The sequence below is a fragment of the Typha latifolia genome, chromosome 1 (genome assembly GCF_019914945.1).
Source record: "Typha latifolia isolate L0001 chromosome 1, TyphaL0001v2, whole genome shotgun sequence".
NCBI lineage: Eukaryota > Viridiplantae > Streptophyta > Magnoliopsida > Poales > Typhaceae > Typha > Typha latifolia.
In genome coordinates this window covers 1,756,978-1,775,341 of record NC_133086.1, presented here as the reverse complement: position 1 = coordinate 1,775,341, position 18,364 = coordinate 1,756,978, and the positions used below count along the sequence as shown (strand labels likewise).

The 18,364-nt window shown below is 37.2% G+C and overlaps 3 protein-coding genes across 5 annotated transcripts; 2 read left to right on the top strand and 1 right to left on the bottom strand.

Annotated features, from left to right (window-relative positions):
- Positions 1-1,486: 1,486 nt before the first annotated feature.
- Positions 1,487-6,990, top strand: LOC140789332 (proteasome subunit alpha type-6). The gene is made up of 9 exons (XM_073139001.1): positions 1,487-1,680; positions 1,819-1,913; positions 2,015-2,096; positions 3,770-3,866; positions 5,231-5,289; positions 5,378-5,460; positions 5,853-5,948; positions 6,414-6,473; positions 6,616-6,990. Exons 1-9 carry the CDS (start codon positions 1,605-1,607, stop codon positions 6,706-6,708), a joined length of 741 nt encoding a protein of 246 aa, XP_072995102.1. The 5' UTR covers positions 1,487-1,604; the 3' UTR covers positions 6,709-6,990.
- Positions 6,991-7,564: 574 nt separating this feature from the next.
- Positions 7,565-15,044, bottom strand: LOC140784669 (polyadenylate-binding protein-interacting protein 7-like). Its single transcript, XM_073132195.1, has 7 exons — positions 14,949-15,044; positions 14,658-14,862; positions 12,253-13,060; positions 10,771-11,191; positions 10,590-10,660; positions 9,089-9,213; positions 7,565-8,099 (listed from the first exon to the last, which is right to left on the bottom strand). The coding sequence occupies exons 3-7, from the start codon at positions 12,985-12,987 to the stop codon at positions 7,796-7,798; spliced, it is 1,656 nt and encodes a 551-aa protein (XP_072988296.1). The 5' UTR covers positions 12,988-13,060; positions 14,658-14,862; positions 14,949-15,044; the 3' UTR covers positions 7,565-7,795.
- Positions 15,045-15,941: 897 nt separating this feature from the next.
- On the top strand, positions 15,942-17,037 carry LOC140794723 (uncharacterized). Of its 3 annotated transcripts, XR_012110176.1 has the most exons (4): positions 15,951-16,088; positions 16,183-16,651; positions 16,852-16,927; positions 17,011-17,037. XR_012110176.1 is itself a non-coding variant. In XM_073146867.1 (3 exons), exon 2 carries the CDS (start codon positions 16,200-16,202, stop codon positions 16,605-16,607), a length of 408 nt encoding a protein of 135 aa, XP_073002968.1. In that variant the 5' UTR covers positions 15,942-16,088; positions 16,183-16,199; the 3' UTR covers positions 16,608-16,651; positions 16,852-17,037. The 3 variants fall into 3 exon arrangements, 2 of the variants coding, with proteins under 2 accessions (XP_073002968.1, XP_073002981.1); XM_073146867.1 differs by having other exon boundaries at positions 15,942-16,088; positions 16,852-17,037; XM_073146880.1 differs by having other exon boundaries at positions 15,949-16,088; positions 16,187-16,651; positions 16,852-17,037.
- Positions 17,038-18,364: the final 1,327 nt, after the last annotated feature.

Genomic DNA, 18,364 nt, shown 5'->3' with positions numbered 1-18,364 from the left:
AAAAAGCAAACTTAATTACCCCGAGTACAAAATGAACCGATAACATCAGCGACAGCCCTCAATGATCGAAGCAATAGACCACAGGGTCTGATGAATGCCTTTAACTGTATTAACGAGGAGTAACGAGTCCACCTCGATCATGAGAGCAAAGATGTCCCGATGCTGGAGACAGAGGAGCGTCTCGCGGAGAGCTTTTGCCACCAAAATAGAGGCTAAAATGGTCGTAACAACTGCCGGCCACGATTGAGGACCGGACGGGGTGCGCAAGATGAAGCCCGTCCCTCCCGATTCGTTGGGACTGAAAATGAACTATTAAACTTAAGGAACCCCCAACTGATAAGATGGTCTTGTGCTAGGAGGGGATAATGTCCACGGTTATCAAATATGTTTATTAAATTTTATTAAAGAAACTTATATAATTATTTTCAATATTATCAAAATTCATTTGATAGGCTGGAGTCCAGCATGCGTGATTGGGCTTTTGGGTCGAACCGACAAACAAAGATCTGACTTACCGATCCAAAGCCAACCAGATTGGTGGTGGTACTGGTGGTTATATCTCTAAATTTATCCTATTTGGCTCCTTGTATTAAAAGATATATGTTTGCTAGATATATATATATATATATATATATATATATATATATATATATATATATATGAATTCCTAAAATTATTATTTAATTATTTTTATATTAATAATGTTATTTTATTATAATACTGTTTAGAGAGAGAGAGGAGAAAACCATAAATGTTATATTTTGTGACCAATGGAGGCGAAAAAAACAACCGATAGAAAGATTTGGCATGGCTCAGTAAATTATGTGGTTAACAAGATTTATGAATCTGGGTTCTGTTTGGAGAATAATTTAATAGAATAAATATAAATATTGAACAAAATAAATAATAATGAGTTCAAATTACGTGTATATAACACTATGATAAAAAAATCAACTAAATATTAACCTTGACAATGGAACCCATAACCTTCCTCATTAATTGCTATGACTCAGTTATAAAACTAAAACAGTTTTATTGAGTTTCACCGATCCAATGCAATATTAAAGTTTTATTGAATAAGGATATGAGCTGAGATTTTTTTTATCCGTCTTGATATTTGAATTCATATATGTATATAGATGTGGATTGAAAAATAACATCCAGATCAATATTTGCATGTTATTTAATTATAAATATTTTTAAAATAGTAAATGTATTAGTAATAATAGGTTTTAAAATTTTTACATATATTTACTGATTGTTTATAGGTATCTATTCAAAAAATGAATACGAATATATATGATATTCGATTTGTATCCGTTGTACACTTAGCGGATAGGGTAATTAAATTGACTATCCGCTAACTATCTGGATTCGGCTTCGTAGTTCGTAGTCAAAAGAAAATATGGATACAGGTATGATTTTACCAATATTTGATCCGATCCGATCCGTTTTCAACCCCCTACTTAGGCCTCTTTGCTTCTTTCTTGCAGCAGAAGCATACATAAGCCATAAGCGTTCTCGTCGTCCTCTCTTTCAGATCTCGCTCACTTGATCCAAACCCTAACACTGACCTCGAAGGAAACAAGCATACTGAAGGCGCCATGAGTCGCGGCACCGGAGCCGGATACGATCGCCACATCACCATCTTCTCCCCAGAGGGCCGCCTCTACCAAGTCGGTAAGTCTTAGGGTTTTTGATTTCCCACCATCTCCATTTTTTGCTTTCTTTCTCTTGTGCTCGAAGTTGGAACCCACAGTGGATATTGGTTTCGATTGTTGCTTTTATACTGAAAGAAATAGTTTTGATTTGGATCAGAGTATGCTTTCAAAGCCGTGAAGGCCGCTGGGATCACCTCGATTGGAGTACGGGGCAAGGATTCCGTGTGCGTCGTTACCCAGAAGAAGGTCCCGGTGAGTGTTTCCCTTCGCCGATTCTTCTTTTCTTAGAATCTCGTTAAAGCAACGATCTTTGTGGATTTAATTTGATATAACTTTGTTTTCGTTTGGAATAGGACAAGCTATTGGATAATACAAGTGTCTCGCATCTCTTTCCCATCACGAAGTACCTCGGTTTGCTGGCTACTGGAATGACAGGTTTTTCTTTTTCTTTTTTTCAAAAAAAAAAACTTTTTATTCTCGATGTTGATTGGTTAGGGATTATGGATCTAATTGCGTGTTTCGATGGGTGACGGGAGCTGTTGGTATGTTAGCTTACGGATTATGATTACAAGGGCACTATTTAGGTAGCCAAGTGGTTTATTTTTGCTTCAATGCTGTCTTACAATATTCAGCCTTCTTGTTCCTTGTATGTTGGCGTGCAGTATTGCCATCTCTCTTTGCCAGGTTATGAAATAATCCATCAGGCTTTTCCTTTATAGGAAACATATATTTATTATCTCTTTCCAGGCAAAAAATCCAAATTATGTTGCTGATTCTCTACCAGTAATTCCACCCCTATTCTCTTTCTTCAGCTTCCTTTTCCTCCCACGCAAGCAAAGATGCATCATATCAGCACTGTATTTGTGCATTAACATGATGCTCATAGTTGATTGGCTACTGCACCACTTACTTTCTGCTAGCCATGTAGATTGAAATTTGAGTATGTTTATTAGAGAAAAGGAGAAGTTGCGGTTTATTTGGATCATTAGAAGAACTTCCATTGGAGGATAAACAACACCTATGAAGGGAATTGCATACAGCTCAATATATGGTTATTCTCAGTAAGACATATCTATTTGGCAATATTCTTTGATATCCATATTATTGCCATATAAAAGTGATGTGCCTAGATGGAAGTCTATTGGTGTGCTATCATGCTATGCTCTTCCTTTATCCTATGCTGTTACCACCAAAAGATGTATCGAGAATTTTTCTTCTTCTTTTTTCTCTTCTATTTGATCTTCATGACTTCCTATAGTTTTCTTATTTAGATAAAAGCTCTTGACATTGGCATAAGATGGGAAACAAGTACATTTAAGGAACCATAACAGCTGTTTGAGTGAGATTTTAGTGATCAGTGTTTAAACAAAGGTTTGATGAGGTGGTTGCATTTGAAAGAGAGTGGTCTTTTCTTTTTATCGATAGAAATGTGTGTAGTTTCCCATTATGATATTCACTGGATGTTCTCCAGTCATCGAAAATTAAATAAAATAAAAGTGGTTTTGTTTAGAGTTCATCCCACCACTTGTCACAGATGACAATTGATGGATGTGAACCTCTTCTGACTTCTTTTCCATTTTCAGTGGGAGTTCCTAGTTCCACTTGAATTGGATAGCAAACTCGTCCTCATTTCAGTAGTTTGTTTTGTTGCTTGGTTAAGGGATCCCTTGTAGTTTAAAATGGGACTATTAGTTGGATGTATCCATCATCAAGCTTCCCTGTACTTTTATGTTTCTGACTTTTAATGATAGTGAAGAGCACATCAAATTTCATTGCACTGCTCCATTCAATGTTTTTCAGCTCTTCTATAAAGACTATCAATACTCACAATCCACAATGGTCTAATTCTTTTTGGTGTTTGAAATTTAATCTTCCTTGTTGCATTGTTCTTATTTTCATTTTGCTTTTTGATAGGGGCATTCAAATAACTCTGATTGAGAAGATTCTTAACATTAGTAATATTATTCTGGTTGTGCTAGTCAAATAATTTACAAGTAGAGCTTGCTTGATTATCTCAAATGTCAATTCATAACCATATGTAATTCATAATCACAATAGGATATTTTCTTTTATATTATCAGTATTAACACCTGGATACATATTTTTAGCTGATGCAAGGTCTTTAGTCCATCAAGCAAGGAATGAAGCTGCTGAATTCCGTTTCAAATGGGGATATGAGATGCCTGTAGATGTACTAGCTAAGTGGTACTGTTTGCTCTCATTCATGAAGTCTTCATTTAATAAAATCGTGCAAAAATAGTATTGTCATAAATAATATCCTTCGTGAATTTGATCTGTCGAGAATACTAGTTCATCTACAGCAATTCTTCTTGGACATATGCAGTGGAATAATGTTTCTAACTCCAATAAAGCTGTACTTTGAATTGTTTTTCTATATTGATGCCATTTATGAAATTCTATAGATGGATGAATTAGAGCTTTCATCTATATCAACATGACTGATACATGAAAAAGAATGATTACATACTATCTAAAAGGTCTTCATCTTACCTCTCAGTGCTTGTCGAAGAGTGTGGCATGTGAGGATTGTTGCCTAGCAATTACTAACCTAGTGTTTATGTTGGTCCTGTGGGATTTGGATTTTAAATGACTATGGATGATTTAGGGCTTTAATTTTATTTAACATGATGGTGCATGAAAAAAGAATGATTACCTACTAAATAAAATACATAGTTTCTGTATCAACACTATTTTTTAGTAAGAGGTCTTCTTATTACCGCTCAGTGCTTGTTGAAGAGCGTGGCATGCGAGGATTGTTGCTTTGCAATTACTAACCTATAGTGTTTTTCTTGGTCCTTTGGGATTTGGATGCTAATAGTTATAGTATTGAAAATAGGATTTAAAGGGGAAGAGCAAAATTTGCTCCTACATCTCATGAATCAACTCGCTTAAGTGAGAAAACTGGTCCTTCAAACACAACAGCAAAGCCTTTGAAGGCTGAGATACTACCTAACCCAACTACATTGACCTAAACTGAAAAAATCTTGGATTCCCATATATCTCGGCTGAGCTGGAGGTTAGATGATTTCTGATATACTTAATTACTTTATTAACTATAGCAATATTGCTGATAAAGTATTTGCCATCATATACCAGCTGTTCTGGATAAAAAATACCTTTTCCTTTTGTTCTGTTATACCTCTTTACTAGCATCCTTTATTCTGTGATTTAACAGTCTAAGATAAAATTTCAAATTTTATTGTCCTATTTCATGCCCACTAGACACATAACCTATCGTTTTGCCCAGATGAAAACTGCAGAAGAGAGATGCATTGGACTTCTTATAATGTTAGAGCACCTTCTTTTTCAGTTGAAACAATGTTAGAGCACCTTCTTATAATGTTAGAGCACCTCTAATCTTTAGGCCATATTGCAGGGAAGAGCTTAAGGAAAAAATTGTGACTAACCGGTTGATTCTTTTCACATGGCAACTATAGCATTATTTTCTTTTTGAGATATGGTCATTGCTACTCTATGCTAGATTTGTTGATTTATTTCCAAATCTTGATAGTAGCCTTCTTACATCCTTTAATCTTAATTGTGTTCAGGATAGCAGATAAATCACAGATATATACCCAGCATGCATATATGCGACCTCTTGGAGTAGGTTAGTTTCTGAATAGTACTTCTCATATTGGAAACCTTTGCTGCCTTTTCATGCAATTTAAATTGTTATCTGGTTATGTTTTCTGAAGTTGCGATGATCTTGGGAATTGATGAAGAGAAAGGACCTCAACTCTTCAAGTGTGATCCTGCTGGCCACTTTTTTGGCCACAAGGTATGTAGGAGATCTTGGGAATTGTCTTCCAAATGTAGTTGCTTATGGTACTAAGGAAGCTGCTAAATCGGGATAAGATTGCATCACTTTATTCTTTTTATTGGCCACATTCATTGTCAATCTGATGAATGTATTCTTTACCTCTTGGTTTGAAAGTTTTATCTCTTTCAGGAAATTTTCAATTAATTTTAAGTTACTTTTACAGTACCTGGTTCTGTCTGTTATGAACAATCATTACACATTTGAAGAACTCTCCACTGTTCTCTGATTCCTTTTTTGATCGATGTCTATAAATTACTTATGCGCGTACTTATATGTTATCTACTTCTCTTGTCTATGACCCTTTTATGATCATGAAGATACTGTGGAATGACCACCATTTTTCTCCGCAGGCTACTAGTGCTGGCCTCAAGGAGCAGGAAGCAATAAACTTTTTGGAGAAGAAAATGAAGAGCGATCCTTCTTTCTCCTATGAGGAGACTGTGCAGGTAAACATTAAGTTCATCTATAGATGACATAACATTCACGTTATCATAAAACATGCTTCTTCAAATGAGATGTGTGAGTACTATCCTATGCATTGAGAAACCATATTCCACCACTTCTTGGACGAAAGCATGGATAGTATATATCTCAAAGGAGTCATTTATTTGTTGCATTATTTCAATTAGCATGTCTTGTTTCTATATTTAGAACATGTGCTGATCCAGTCATTTTGTCATGGTGTGCTATTTCTTCCTAATTTCTCATCCTTAAATAAGTTTCTTCAAGGAATTTATGTTTGATATGCTGTTTCTTCTTTCTGTTATCCAAGAACGGAGTCCTTTCCCCGTTTTCAGACACTCATTCTTATCCTTTTTATGATTGTTTTGCCTTCGTATGGGCTGCTCATGAATCACATTGGCTTGTAACTTTAGCTTGACTTTAAACCTTCACGCATCTTTGCCTTGTAGACTGCAATATCTGCATTGCAATCAGTTCTGCAGGAGGATTTCAAGGCCACAGAAATTGAGGTAAATATCATTATAGTTTGATTTAAGTCGTAATTAAGATGCAGTCTCAGAGCATATTAAGATGTTTTTTTTTCTTAATTCATGAAACTCCCCTTTTTATTTATGATTGGGCGTTTTGTGACTATGAACTTGTCTTTGTTAGGTGGGAGTTGTTAGATCAGATAATCCAGTTTTCAGAGTGCTTTCCACAGAGGAAATTGATGAGCACCTGACAGCCATCAGCGAACGTGACTGAGTCTTTTGAAGCTGTTGCTACATTTCTTTCTGTAGCAACAGAGGTCGATTAAATTTAGATTCAGGTCACTGTTATGCTTGAAATATGCAATGCAAGGATGATAGCAAAACGAAACATTTTATATGTTGACCCTTACCATAATGTCAGATTTCATGCTTCAAGCTGGTCATACTGTATTCACTTTTTTGTTCACTGTATTTTGTGAGATTTTATCACCGTATTGATTTAATTGCTTATTGGAGAATGCATACATATTATTGTGCTTCAGAAAATATTGATGCCTTTGCTCATTCCTTTATAAGTAGGTTGATGCTATTGGCTTTATAATTTGATTAAAGAGATGCTTTTAGTGGGATCAGTAGTTTGAGCTTCTCGTAAGTTTACTTTCTTGAGCTACAGGCACGAAATATCTGATGTTAATAGGATCCTCACTTTGTGCGGGTAACCACAGCTTCGGCCATTGGCATTGATCAAGTGCGACGTTTTGGATTCGGGTGGCTGAACATCAAATATAGTTATTCAGACTTTCGACTGAGAGAACGGAATCCTTTTCCTCTGGTGACAATTTGACCCATGAGACTGAAGGTAATCCAATAAAAAAAAACACTGAAGGGAAAAAAATATTCAGAAAGTTTCCATAGATTTGAATTGATCGAGTTGAGATTCCGATACTGTGCAAATTCTGGGTCTGCTGGAGGTCGTTGATGGTTGGATCACTTTGCGGTCCTTCCTTCGCTAATATTGCACATCTCCACAGAATGAAGAAACCACACTATTACAACTAATCACACATGTAACTTCTAACATAAACATCTTAAAACGAGAGAGAGAGAGAGAGAGAGAGAGAGAGAGAGAGTTGGAACAAAGTATATTATCACTATGAATGAACAACACGCGGAATTCCGCAGATCTTACAAAATGTTACAATAAAAGCTACCGGCGGCAATTGTATTGCAGAGAGGTCCAGCGAGGATTCCGTATCTGCTCACCTTTCTCTTCCATATACACAAGTACAAGAAATCTAAATATACATCTACATTCTCACATTTCCCCTTTTTTCTCTTCTTGTGCTATATCTAACACATTGTTAATATATCACAACACGGAGCAGGCCTGGCTGTGCCCTGGTGCAGTGAAGCCCTTGGTCCAAAAGGTGCTGCTCAATGACCCCAAAGAGTCTTGCGGGAGTTCGGGTGCCCCCCTTGGTGTAGTTGCCTGTCCCCACAAGTATCATTGCCTGCAGTCTTTGCCGAGCAGACCTTGCTGTTCTCTTCAGGATGCTCAGCTCATAGTTTAAAACATGTAGCGCCTCATTCTGATGAAGATCACGCAGATCAATCACAGGACCTTGCCCCTGGCCAGAGCCCTGGATCTCCGATGACAGTACATGCCTGAAGACCAAAGTGAAAAAAAGAAAGAAAAAAACAACTCATTGAACGAATTCCTTATGGTTCACAACTCTTCGAAATTACGCAAGCCATCGGCAGTAATTCTTTTAGCAGAATAAAATCACATAAAGTAATTCTAGAATGTCGCAATTGGCAAGTACCTGTAATGTAAATATGAAACCACAAGGATTTCTATGAAGTTGCAGATCACAGCTTTCTAAAATAGAAATGAAACAAAGGAACCAATTCCAAAGAGTTGCGGTCCACGAGAACTGGTTCAGTATATATCCCAAAAAACAGAGAATATACCCTATCTATCAACAGCTGCAGTCACTTGCGAATACCTGATGTACTACTGAATTAGCCAAATTGGAATATACTCACGTATCTCTTCTCATGAAGTAAATTTTGGGTTGTTCTGTTTGTTTCTCAACTTTTGCCTCCTTTGTATTTATTTCTATATAAAAGCCAACTATGCAGATATATGGCCATGTACAGTAAGCAAATGTCCAAGAATGACTGCATGTCTAAGCGCACGATAGTGGTTGTTGCAAAACCTGTCACTTTTCAGAGCAAGTTCTAAACTGTTTTGAGAGTAATAGAGGCCAATGGATTTAAAACCACCTAGACACCAGGCATCATTTAATACTTTTGAGATTTTTGTTGTAAATATCCAGGTTTGTACAAATGCTTACATGTACATCTACACCATCAGTATTTGGTTCTTGTGTATCTAAAGATAGTCCAACTGTGACAATTGTTTACTAGGCATTGGAGCATAGTCACAATGGGCAGTGGGTGGTCATGCTCCTTCATACCACAAGTTGATCAAGTACTCCCCCTTACTTATTTCCTGAACTAATTCTTTCATTATATTCAGTCCTCTGTGGAAAATAGCAATTTCTTACAGGACCAAGCAGATAATAACCAAAAATAGCAAGCATGATACATTATACATGCATAACCAAGCATAGGAGCAACAGCTGACTGACCTTTGCTGATAAACAGCTTCTTTAGCCTTCTCATGAGCTGCTGTTATTTGCATGTTGTAAAACTGCCCCTTCATATTCAGTTCCTTTGCCAGAGCTTTGTTACCAATTTGGTAGGCCTCCCTTGCCTATCAGAAGTAATAATAATTAGTTTGCGACTAACAAAGCCTGTATTCTTATTAGGCAGATATTCAAGATATGAGAAATAATCGGATATGAAATATTCAAGATAATTAACACAATATCATGTAATTCATATCACACTTTCATGACAAGATCAGTAGAAGGAATCAGGAGGGATGCAAGAATCAGTATGGGAACAAAAACAAAAGGCTAGCCCTAACATTACTAATAGGAATCCCAAGTAAAATATACCAGAACGACTGTAGCTGACAGATGCTTACCAACTTCAATAATAAACATGTTCTAGAATGGCTTATAAGAATGCCATACATTTTTTAGGACATCAAACTTCAATTGGGATCATTGACGATTACTGTACTATTCTTATTATTTAGATCAGAATAGGAAGTCCTAGGCCTATGATTTCTTCCCTGAAACCTTCTTCAGCTTCACATTTCAACATTTGCAACTCAAAAGTTCAGAGATGATTGATATATCCTCCTGAAAATTATTAATATTATTGTATGCTAGACAATGTGATCTCATTTGATTTATAACTTATATCGACTCTCCTGTAGTATATGCTTATGCACAGCTTTGCAGATGCATAGACCACATCTTACAACCATCCGTGGTTTTCTTTTATCACCAATTAATACAACATTTTGGTTTGATAAATAATACAGACAACGTCAACTTGCAAAACAGCAAAATATTTAACGTAACTTGGGGTGATCAATTTGTGGATGAGATACTATTCATGGAGGAATGGTTTTAAAATGGGAACAATCATCAGTGGCATTTATTTCCTCACCATATAACATACTTAGGCCATTAACTTACATACTTTCAAAAGTAGATAGGACTGAAACTCAAAACAGAAAGCATCAGTAAATTATATAAGAAATACTTAATACATAAAAGTTCCCATTTGGATTCAATAAAACTAGCATATGAAAAATGAATTATCTATCTTTATGCTATGAGAGTATGAGACCCTTTGGATGCACTCAAGGTTTGCAGTCATTGAACTCTACAGTCCAATTTCCCAAGTAATTTCAATGATGGTACTAAATATAGAATAGAAGTTTATACTGCCTATCTTCTATTACGATGCACACATTGTGTAAAGACAAAAGGATGGCATCTATGACTAACATCTTCTCCAAAATTCCAGGTGTTTTGCTTCTATACAAACATACAGATCAATCTTGTGAACCAGGAACAAACAACAAATATCTTGAAGTATTGAGTTCTCAAATAAATTCCACCGTTAGTTGTACATTAATACATTTCACAGACACTCCATTCACCTTTAAAGATCTTTGCTAAAAGTACTATTCTCTTAAAGTCAAGATAGTACAAAGGGAAGGTTTTCTACCTGTTCAAGAAATGGATTTCCAAGGTGTGCAAGATCATGAGCTTCCTTCCTTGACTCCAAATACATGTTTGCTGTTATCTCGCAAATCAATGGTGAGCATAAGATATAAGAAAGAAATATCCACAAGCTCACATTAAATGAGGAAATTTACTGTTCAAGAGATGTAACTTCAAAATATTACCCACAGCTTCTCCAGTTTCAAGCCATGTTGGAGCCAGATTGGCGCCACATATACCAATAGAATTTGGCAATTTACTGTCAGAAACCATATCTCTGTTATGGCTGAATGAACTAGTCAAATGCTGAGAGCTTCTACTTGAGCCACCACTGCTAACTGAAGAACCGTCTCTTCTGTATCTCCAGTGCCGAGCATCCAGGGATGCAAGTTCTCTCTCAGGCAGAGCAGAATATGTGTCACCACCAACTATAGATGAAGGAGATTTATACGTATTGGCTGCCTGTTGGGCATCTTCCATATAGAACTTCAAGTAATCATTTTGACTGTCTGCTATTGTTAGTGAAGAAAAGTCCAGCATGCTAGGACTTGGAGGTGCAAAAGACTTTGAGTTCATGTTCTGACCTACACCACCATCAACCTGATTCTGCCATAACATACAGAAAAGAATTGCAATCATTCCTTCTATCACATTCCGGAAATACTCAAATTAGGTAATATATCTGATGCAAGAGATGGAAGAAGGATATTAACTGCTATTTTCTTGTTTAAGAATTCAAAGAGCAAAAAACCGCATAGAAATCAAAATTTTCAAAATGGTACATTAACCAACGATAGCCATACCATAAGCACAGACCGTGCTAACCACAAGCTGTGCCATAAGAGGAGAGAAAAAAGTAAGAAATACTCACATTTGTCTTTGCCATCGCTGTAGTCGATCACGAATCCGCAACTTAAGTTTTTAACTAATAATTCTCTCTCTCTCTCTCTCTGTGTGTGTGGCTAGGGCACGCGACTAGCTGTCTATTTTACTCTAAAAAAAGATCAAATTTACAACCACAGTGAACAATTGTCCTAAATTCCAAAAGGTAAAAAAATCAAATCTTACGGAATAGTCGATGCTCCTGATCACCAAATGGTTAGGGTACAAGACTATTAATGATGATGCAAAGGGACTTTCTAACATCTAGAAGTGAATCATTCTCTCTTTCTTTTTCATCCTCTACTCCATTTGAGTATTTTCTCAGCACATATATTATGGCAAGTACTCAATTTTCCTAACTATAACATGAAAGCTTATTTATTCAAAGTATCTGCTTAGACATGAGTGAATTCACATCCTTGTACAAAGTAGGCTATCAACATATCACCTAAAGGGATATTTTACATCCAAAAGCATCAAATATATAAAGATTCAAGTTTCAACCCAGATATTGTAAGTTGTTACTATCCACCAACTCCCTTGACTTACAATTTCGTGTCAACTATAAGGTTCCTGCTGCAGAGCAAATTATTTCATTCATTATAAGAAATATCTAACTAGTTCAAATTAAACTTTGTTTACAACTTTATGTAAGGTTTAACTAGAATAAGAAGCTTCAGGAAAAAGCATCTATAATTTGAACATGTCCAAAATGCGATACACTAGATACAGAAAGATACAACCAAGGTTTTCAAGTTTAAACTTTTACATAGATAAAAACATACCTCCAATTGAGTTAGTAATTCAACTGTTAAGTTCAAGTCACACCCATTTCCATAGAAAACATCTGCAAGGCTTTGGGAAGCAAAACCAGGAAATTTTGCTGACAAAAACTTCATACTATTGATGGCAGCATCCTCAATAAGCAAACTGCCACTTGTAAGTCCACTCATTAAACCAGCAACAGAATTTTCTTCATGATGATGCATATCCCTTCCATTAGTACCATATTGTTTCCTATTTACGAATGGTTTGCCCCAGGAAGTGGCAGCTGAAGCCATAATATCTGATGATTGATCTTCCACATAAGTAGAATTAGAATATCCTACCTTTTCACTCAATGTCTGGCTGCCAGCAGAAGCTATGAATCTTGATGTGCCATGACCATCTTGCATTGACAAACTTGCAAGCGAAAGATTTCCAAGTCCAAGCAACTGATCTTCTCCCATATCTTTATAGTCGGGCGTAATATCATCAGGAAGTTGGTGATGCCAATACTGGTGAGCCTCGTCATCAGAACTACTTGAAATAATTGACTCCGATTGATCTAAGATAGTTTTCTTAGAAGTTCCTGGAACATCAAACCTGGTTGTACCTGAGCTTTTGGGACTTCCATATGTTGATTTAAACGATGAAGGAACAAATTCTGCTGCATTGGGATTTAATGTGGTAGCCTTGTTTGATAAATTGAACTTAACCTCCTTGTTGTTTGGGATACCGTTGACTGATAGGTTCATCATTTTCTAAAGTAATACAAATTTGCGATGTACTCCTAATGAGAGAAAAGCATTTCCAGAAAAAATTATCCCAACCCTGCAAATCATGTTTTTAGAAAGCAATACAAATTAGTGTTGAATACAGAAAAGGAGGCACAGTTCAAGCAATACTATTCCATCACAAATAATCCTTGGCATCAAATGTAACCAAGGAAATATACAAAACTAGGTGCAGAAATTGCCAGTGCATGGAGGTAATACAAAATAACAGAGTCGTCGGCTGGCTGATGAAAACTGATGAATACGGCAAATATTTTCTTGCAGTGGTTTATATAAAATATAATGTTTTCTACAGGTTTTGCTCCCATCAACCCAAGGATGCCATACTAGTAAGTCATCTTCTAGGCAAAAGGAAGAGCACTTGTTCGGAAAAAAAAATTGCTTGATCATGGGAACCTTTAATGTCACAACTCTTAACAGAGAACTGCTACAATTTTTCTAGTTTCCACATTTTGAGGACAACTAAATAAACTGATCAACATGAAAAAATTTCCAACACTGAAAAGTAGGTAGTAAAGAAGATAGAAATTCATGAAAACAGAAGCGTAAGCGGTTCCATTCAGATTCCAATTTCTAATTAGAACACTTACATAAAAAGGACCTACTATCAACCACAAATGCGACCCTAAAATGGTTCTAAAGTTAGAACTTGTTCGAAGCCAATCTTCCCGTAGAAGTAAGAGTGCATGCCCTCCTCTACCTCCATATGCTATGATCCTCTCTCCTCTTATTTTAAGCCTAGAGGCTTATCTGATTATTTCTTTCTCTTCCATCAATTTGGCTCCAATTTCCTCCACCACTTTAAGGCTGGGTTGATCTATCATCCTTCCCTGTCACTGAGCTTAAGGAAGGTGATATTCCTCTTCTTTCTATTTCACTCCCATTCCCCTTACTTCTCACCCAATTAACCCATATACTGACTATTGTCTTGCTGCAAATTTTGAGACCCATTATGTCATGAAAGAGTCATTAAAATCCTAAAACTGAATTCGAGACCCTGGATTGTGAATTTAGGTGTTATTCTTCAAACAAATTTGGTTCTACTTATTTTCATGTTTGTAGTGGTCTAAAAATGTCAAGCGATAGATGAATGTTTACTTTCAATTTCCTAATGTGCTTCAATTTCTTCAATTCCCTAAGGCTCACATGTTGAAGCGTAGAGCACTGAATATTTAGCAAGTAAAAACAGAGAAACAGAGACTCCAAAAAAACAAGATGGATTCCTTATGAATCACTTTAACTTACGATCAAACCCAAAATTAATTTATAGCTATCAAATTCTTTCAAATAGAAGGCCTAAATTCAATTTCACCACAATTATACTAAGTTCTTATCCCTCAGTGTGCATGTGAATGGAGCATCCTATCGTATTACATCAAAAACAAGAGGAAAAGGAAAAAAAAACACAGAAAACAAATATAAATCCACAAGAAGTACGAGCAAAAACAGAGCATGGAGTCAGAAGAATCTCGAGAAGATCTCAAACCACAAAAAACTATAACCGATTTATCGGTTTCTGCACTACAACCAAAGATAAACTTTAAGAAGAAAAGAAATAACCAAAATTGACATCAACAAAAAGTGAAAGGAATCAAGATCTAGAGAGAAAAAATAACACCTACAAAGATCCGAACCTTTCCGGAGATCGATTAGAGGATAAATGGAGGGCAGCCGTTCCATGGAGCGAGAGAAGTGGAAAGCAACCGGTAATCGAGGTAATCGAAGCTTCTCCTTCGTCTTCTTTGACCTTTCCAATATAATCTCGTCGGCTTCTCGATTATCGCGCTCGATTCCCTTCGGATTCGTCTCCAAGCTCTCAAACACTACTGAATCCAACGACTGCGGGAACCGCCACATAAACCAGCTCCATGGCGGAATTAAAGAGATAGAAATCAAATAAAAAGAGTAGAGAGAGAAACCCCAACCCCCTTCGCCGCCGCCGCCGCCGCCGCCTCCTCCTCCTCCTCCTCCTCCTCTCGATTTCGATCCTTTCTTTTTCTCTCTCTTTACTTTCTCTCTCTTCTTCTTGGTTGACCCTGGCCTTATATTATTGGTGCTGACGGGACCCCATTAAAATGCATCCAACCGTTCGAATCATCATACTGGCAGAGATCCGACCGTCCGCAATCTGGGGTCAAAATGAGGCGTCCAGTTTTCCGTGATAGCGACGTGTAGACATCGAACGGTAGATCCGGAGCCCCGCATAGGAGCGACTTATGCGGGCTAAGGTCCGGATGCTGGCGCACGAGCGTTGCGCGTGATTGGGATTCCATTAGTCTCTCTGTGTGTGTGTGGTGTGAAGTTAGGTGGTCCCGGGAAAACGTGATGAAGTGGTTGGAGTTAGATTGGGTGGAGATCACTTGATTGACTCCGACCAATAGGTGGGCTTCTTTATTTTGCCGCTGAGTTGGAAGAGATTTCATGACATTGAATTGGGAGTAATCCTACCTCCCCAAGGTAACAATTACTCATTGCTTTACATTAGCATTCTTTTTACTAAAGCATAACTATTTGTTATAGCCAAAAGGTAAGTTAGATGATGATACTATGCTGGAGTCGATGCGTATATATATACATATATAGAGATGTTCTAACCAAGTATGCAGCGAATCAGTACCTGACGCGTTAGCGTTCACCGCGGTGTTGCATCCCTCGTAATTCTTACGTGGCACAAACAGCTTCTGAAGGAAGATTTGTAGGAGGCAAAGGGAGGATGGAACGAATTGGTGTACGCTGCTACGTCGTCCACATCGCTAAACTAGACCGGCATCCAATGCCAGGCCAGCTTATCTGGTGACGTGGAAGAACCTTCTCATGCGCTCCTTCGCGGGCCCTACTCCCTCAATCAACCGAAGGGTGGATCCCACTCCCCCTACCCACTCCCGCCATTATAAACCCCAATAACCCCAATCAGAAGAGAGCTCTATAAGAGAGCGAGAGATTAAAAAAAATATTCAAGATGGAGGAGACGAAGAAGCCCGCTAAAGAAAGAGAGGGGAAAGAGAGAGATCCATATATGCCATTTGCCAAAAGGAGCGATCGAATTTTTCAGCTATTAGAATAAGGTATCGTTTTGCTCTAAATTTATATATGCAAGATTTGATGCATTACTCTTCTTAGATATGGATTGATTCAAGCTTATCCATTCCATATTAAAAGCAAGGGTTCTCGAATCGATGTCGATGACCGAGGCAAGCGCGGAGGTAGAGGCAGCGGCGTGCGACTGCTGTGGCCTCACCGAGGAGTGCACGCCGGCGTACATCGCGCATGTGCGCGAGATGTACAGCGGGAAGTGGATCTGCGGCCTATGCGGCGACGCCGTCGAGGAAGAGATCTACCGCTCGGCGCAGCCGCCGATTTCCACGGCGGAGGCAGTGGCGCGCCACGTCACCTTCTGCCAGACGTTCCGGCTGGCGGCGCCAGTGGACAACGTGGGGCACCTCATCGCCGCCGTGAGGCACCTCCTCCGCCGTAGCCTCGATTCACCTCAGGCGGTGAGGTCGGAAGGGAGAATCCCGTCACCGCCGGCTAGTAGCGCATTGGTGGAGTTATCCGAGAGCTCCTTTCCTACACTAGCTGGCTGAGAGCGGTGACTGGAACCAACGGCATATAAATTTTTCTAGTCAATGTAAATATCTTTCTACATATCCTTAACGAACTTCTATATACCATAATATGTGATTAACAACGCTTATCCTTATGCATGGTTTCTTTTCCGATTGGAAATATAAGGATAACAAATGGTAGTATTAGTTGTTGCTTTCCAAATGAGAATTAGAAACGAAGCATTTGGTTGCTATTACCGATGAATGATAATTTTGTTCGCAGATGAGCTCTCTTGATCGAAGGGTTCTATTTCCAATGACAGATCCCATGTATCCAGGCTAAAAGGGAATTCGATAAGGTAAGGCTTCTAATTACCTTTAGTTATATGGATTGTGATTAATATTGGCATGTCATTTCTCTAAACGCAGTATTTTCTATCAGATTATAAGTATCAGCAAATTGGGCTAAGTCATTGAGCAATCTCTATCATCTCCAATCTCCATTTGCCCCATTAGCTATCATGCCCCCACTTAGTGGTGTTTGTCTGGCTTCCAGATTCAGTCACATTATATTTTTGCTTTAAAAACACTTGATGTAATGCTTCAGATATGATCGATGACCATGCAGATCCCCTAGAATTTCCTTTCCGCGCTTAGATTTAATTAGTCAAGCTTAATACGTAGATCAAACAAAGTCTGGAACCACAGTCAAAACTTGAAGCTTCATTAGTCTACCTAGTTTGCTTTATTCGACAGTTATTAATTAGTTTAGATTGTAAACTATCCCTTTTAAACTTTTAAAATGTCCCTTACTTGTATATTCTCACCCCATTAGTGAAAATCTATTAGTAAAGCAGAAGTAATCCATGAATCATCGTGGAGACCTCTCTGACATTATACTTTAAAACCTGGTCATTCCCAAGTCATACTACATATAATTTATTTAAAAAATGTGAATCCTTATTAGGTATATCAATTGAAAAAAAATATATCATAAGAATTGATCTATCACACACTATTAATAAAACAAATATGAAGCGACAATTATAAATACAAAAAGATTTACTTGAAATTTTTTAAAATCGGATAAAAAATATTATAGATCCAACTTCGAATTTAGACTCTTTTAGATAAGATAGAATATTATCTAAAAGACTCTCCATAGATTTTTGTAAATTTGAAAAAAAAAATTATACTTTTGTGGAACGCAGCAATTTAAAATCTAAATTTCTAGATTTTTCTTGCATTGATATTTAAACATCCACTAGAACTTCGACAACTAAAAGAAGATAGAATTTCACGTTCCAACATTCTTTCTGTAACACAACATTAAGATTACTAAAAATCTTATATATGCTTTTGTTTTATAAACGAACATCGTAAACTGAATTCCTTAACTTCAAAATGAATATTTTTCATTAAATATTTTATAATTATGGATTTACAGATATAATTTGTTTGAATTACAGTTTATCGATTACAAAAGTACACATATAAATCTTACCTAATTAGTCCATGTCACAGTGTGAATTCGTGTAAGCACTATTAGTTAAATTATCATTAATCTCATCCCATGGAATCTATCTTTATGTATATATGAAGTAAAGTATCCCCTTAGCAGCTTCCCTTTAGAAAAATACTCTGGGTGTCCATCTAATGAAATCCATATCAGCATAGGGTCCAGATGATGTTGACGTAAAAACCTTCTCATTTTCATACAGTTATAGGTCCTGCCAAATGATCATGGAATATTTTTTAAAAAAATTAGGTGTAGTTTGTAAATAAAGAAGAAGGAA

Excerpts from the sequence above, each read along its gene's own strand:
- LOC140789332 (XM_073139001.1), top strand. The coding sequence starts at position 1,605 with ATGAGTCGCGGCACCGGAGCCGGATACGATCGCCACATCACCATCTTC. Across the intron at positions 2,097-3,769 it reads GCTGGCTACTGGAATGACAG|CTGATGCAAGGTCTTTAGTC; the intron begins GTTTTTCTTTTT and ends ACATATTTTTAG. Across the intron at positions 5,461-5,852 it reads GCCACTTTTTTGGCCACAAG|GCTACTAGTGCTGGCCTCAA; the intron begins GTATGTAGGAGA and ends TTTTCTCCGCAG.
- LOC140784669 (XM_073132195.1), bottom strand. The coding sequence starts at position 12,987 with ATGATGAACCTATCAGTCAACGGTATCCCAAACAACAAGGAGGTTAAG. Across the intron at positions 11,192-12,252 it reads AATTACTAACTCAATTGGAG|AATCAGGTTGATGGTGGTGT; the intron begins GTATGTTTTTAT and ends ATGTTATGGCAG. Across the intron at positions 8,100-9,088 it reads GAAGCTGTTTATCAGCAAAG|GCATGTACTGTCATCGGAGA; the intron begins GTCAGTCAGCTG and ends TTTGGTCTTCAG.
- LOC140794723 (XM_073146867.1), top strand. The coding sequence starts at position 16,200 with ATGTCGATGACCGAGGCAAGCGCGGAGGTAGAGGCAGCGGCGTGCGAC.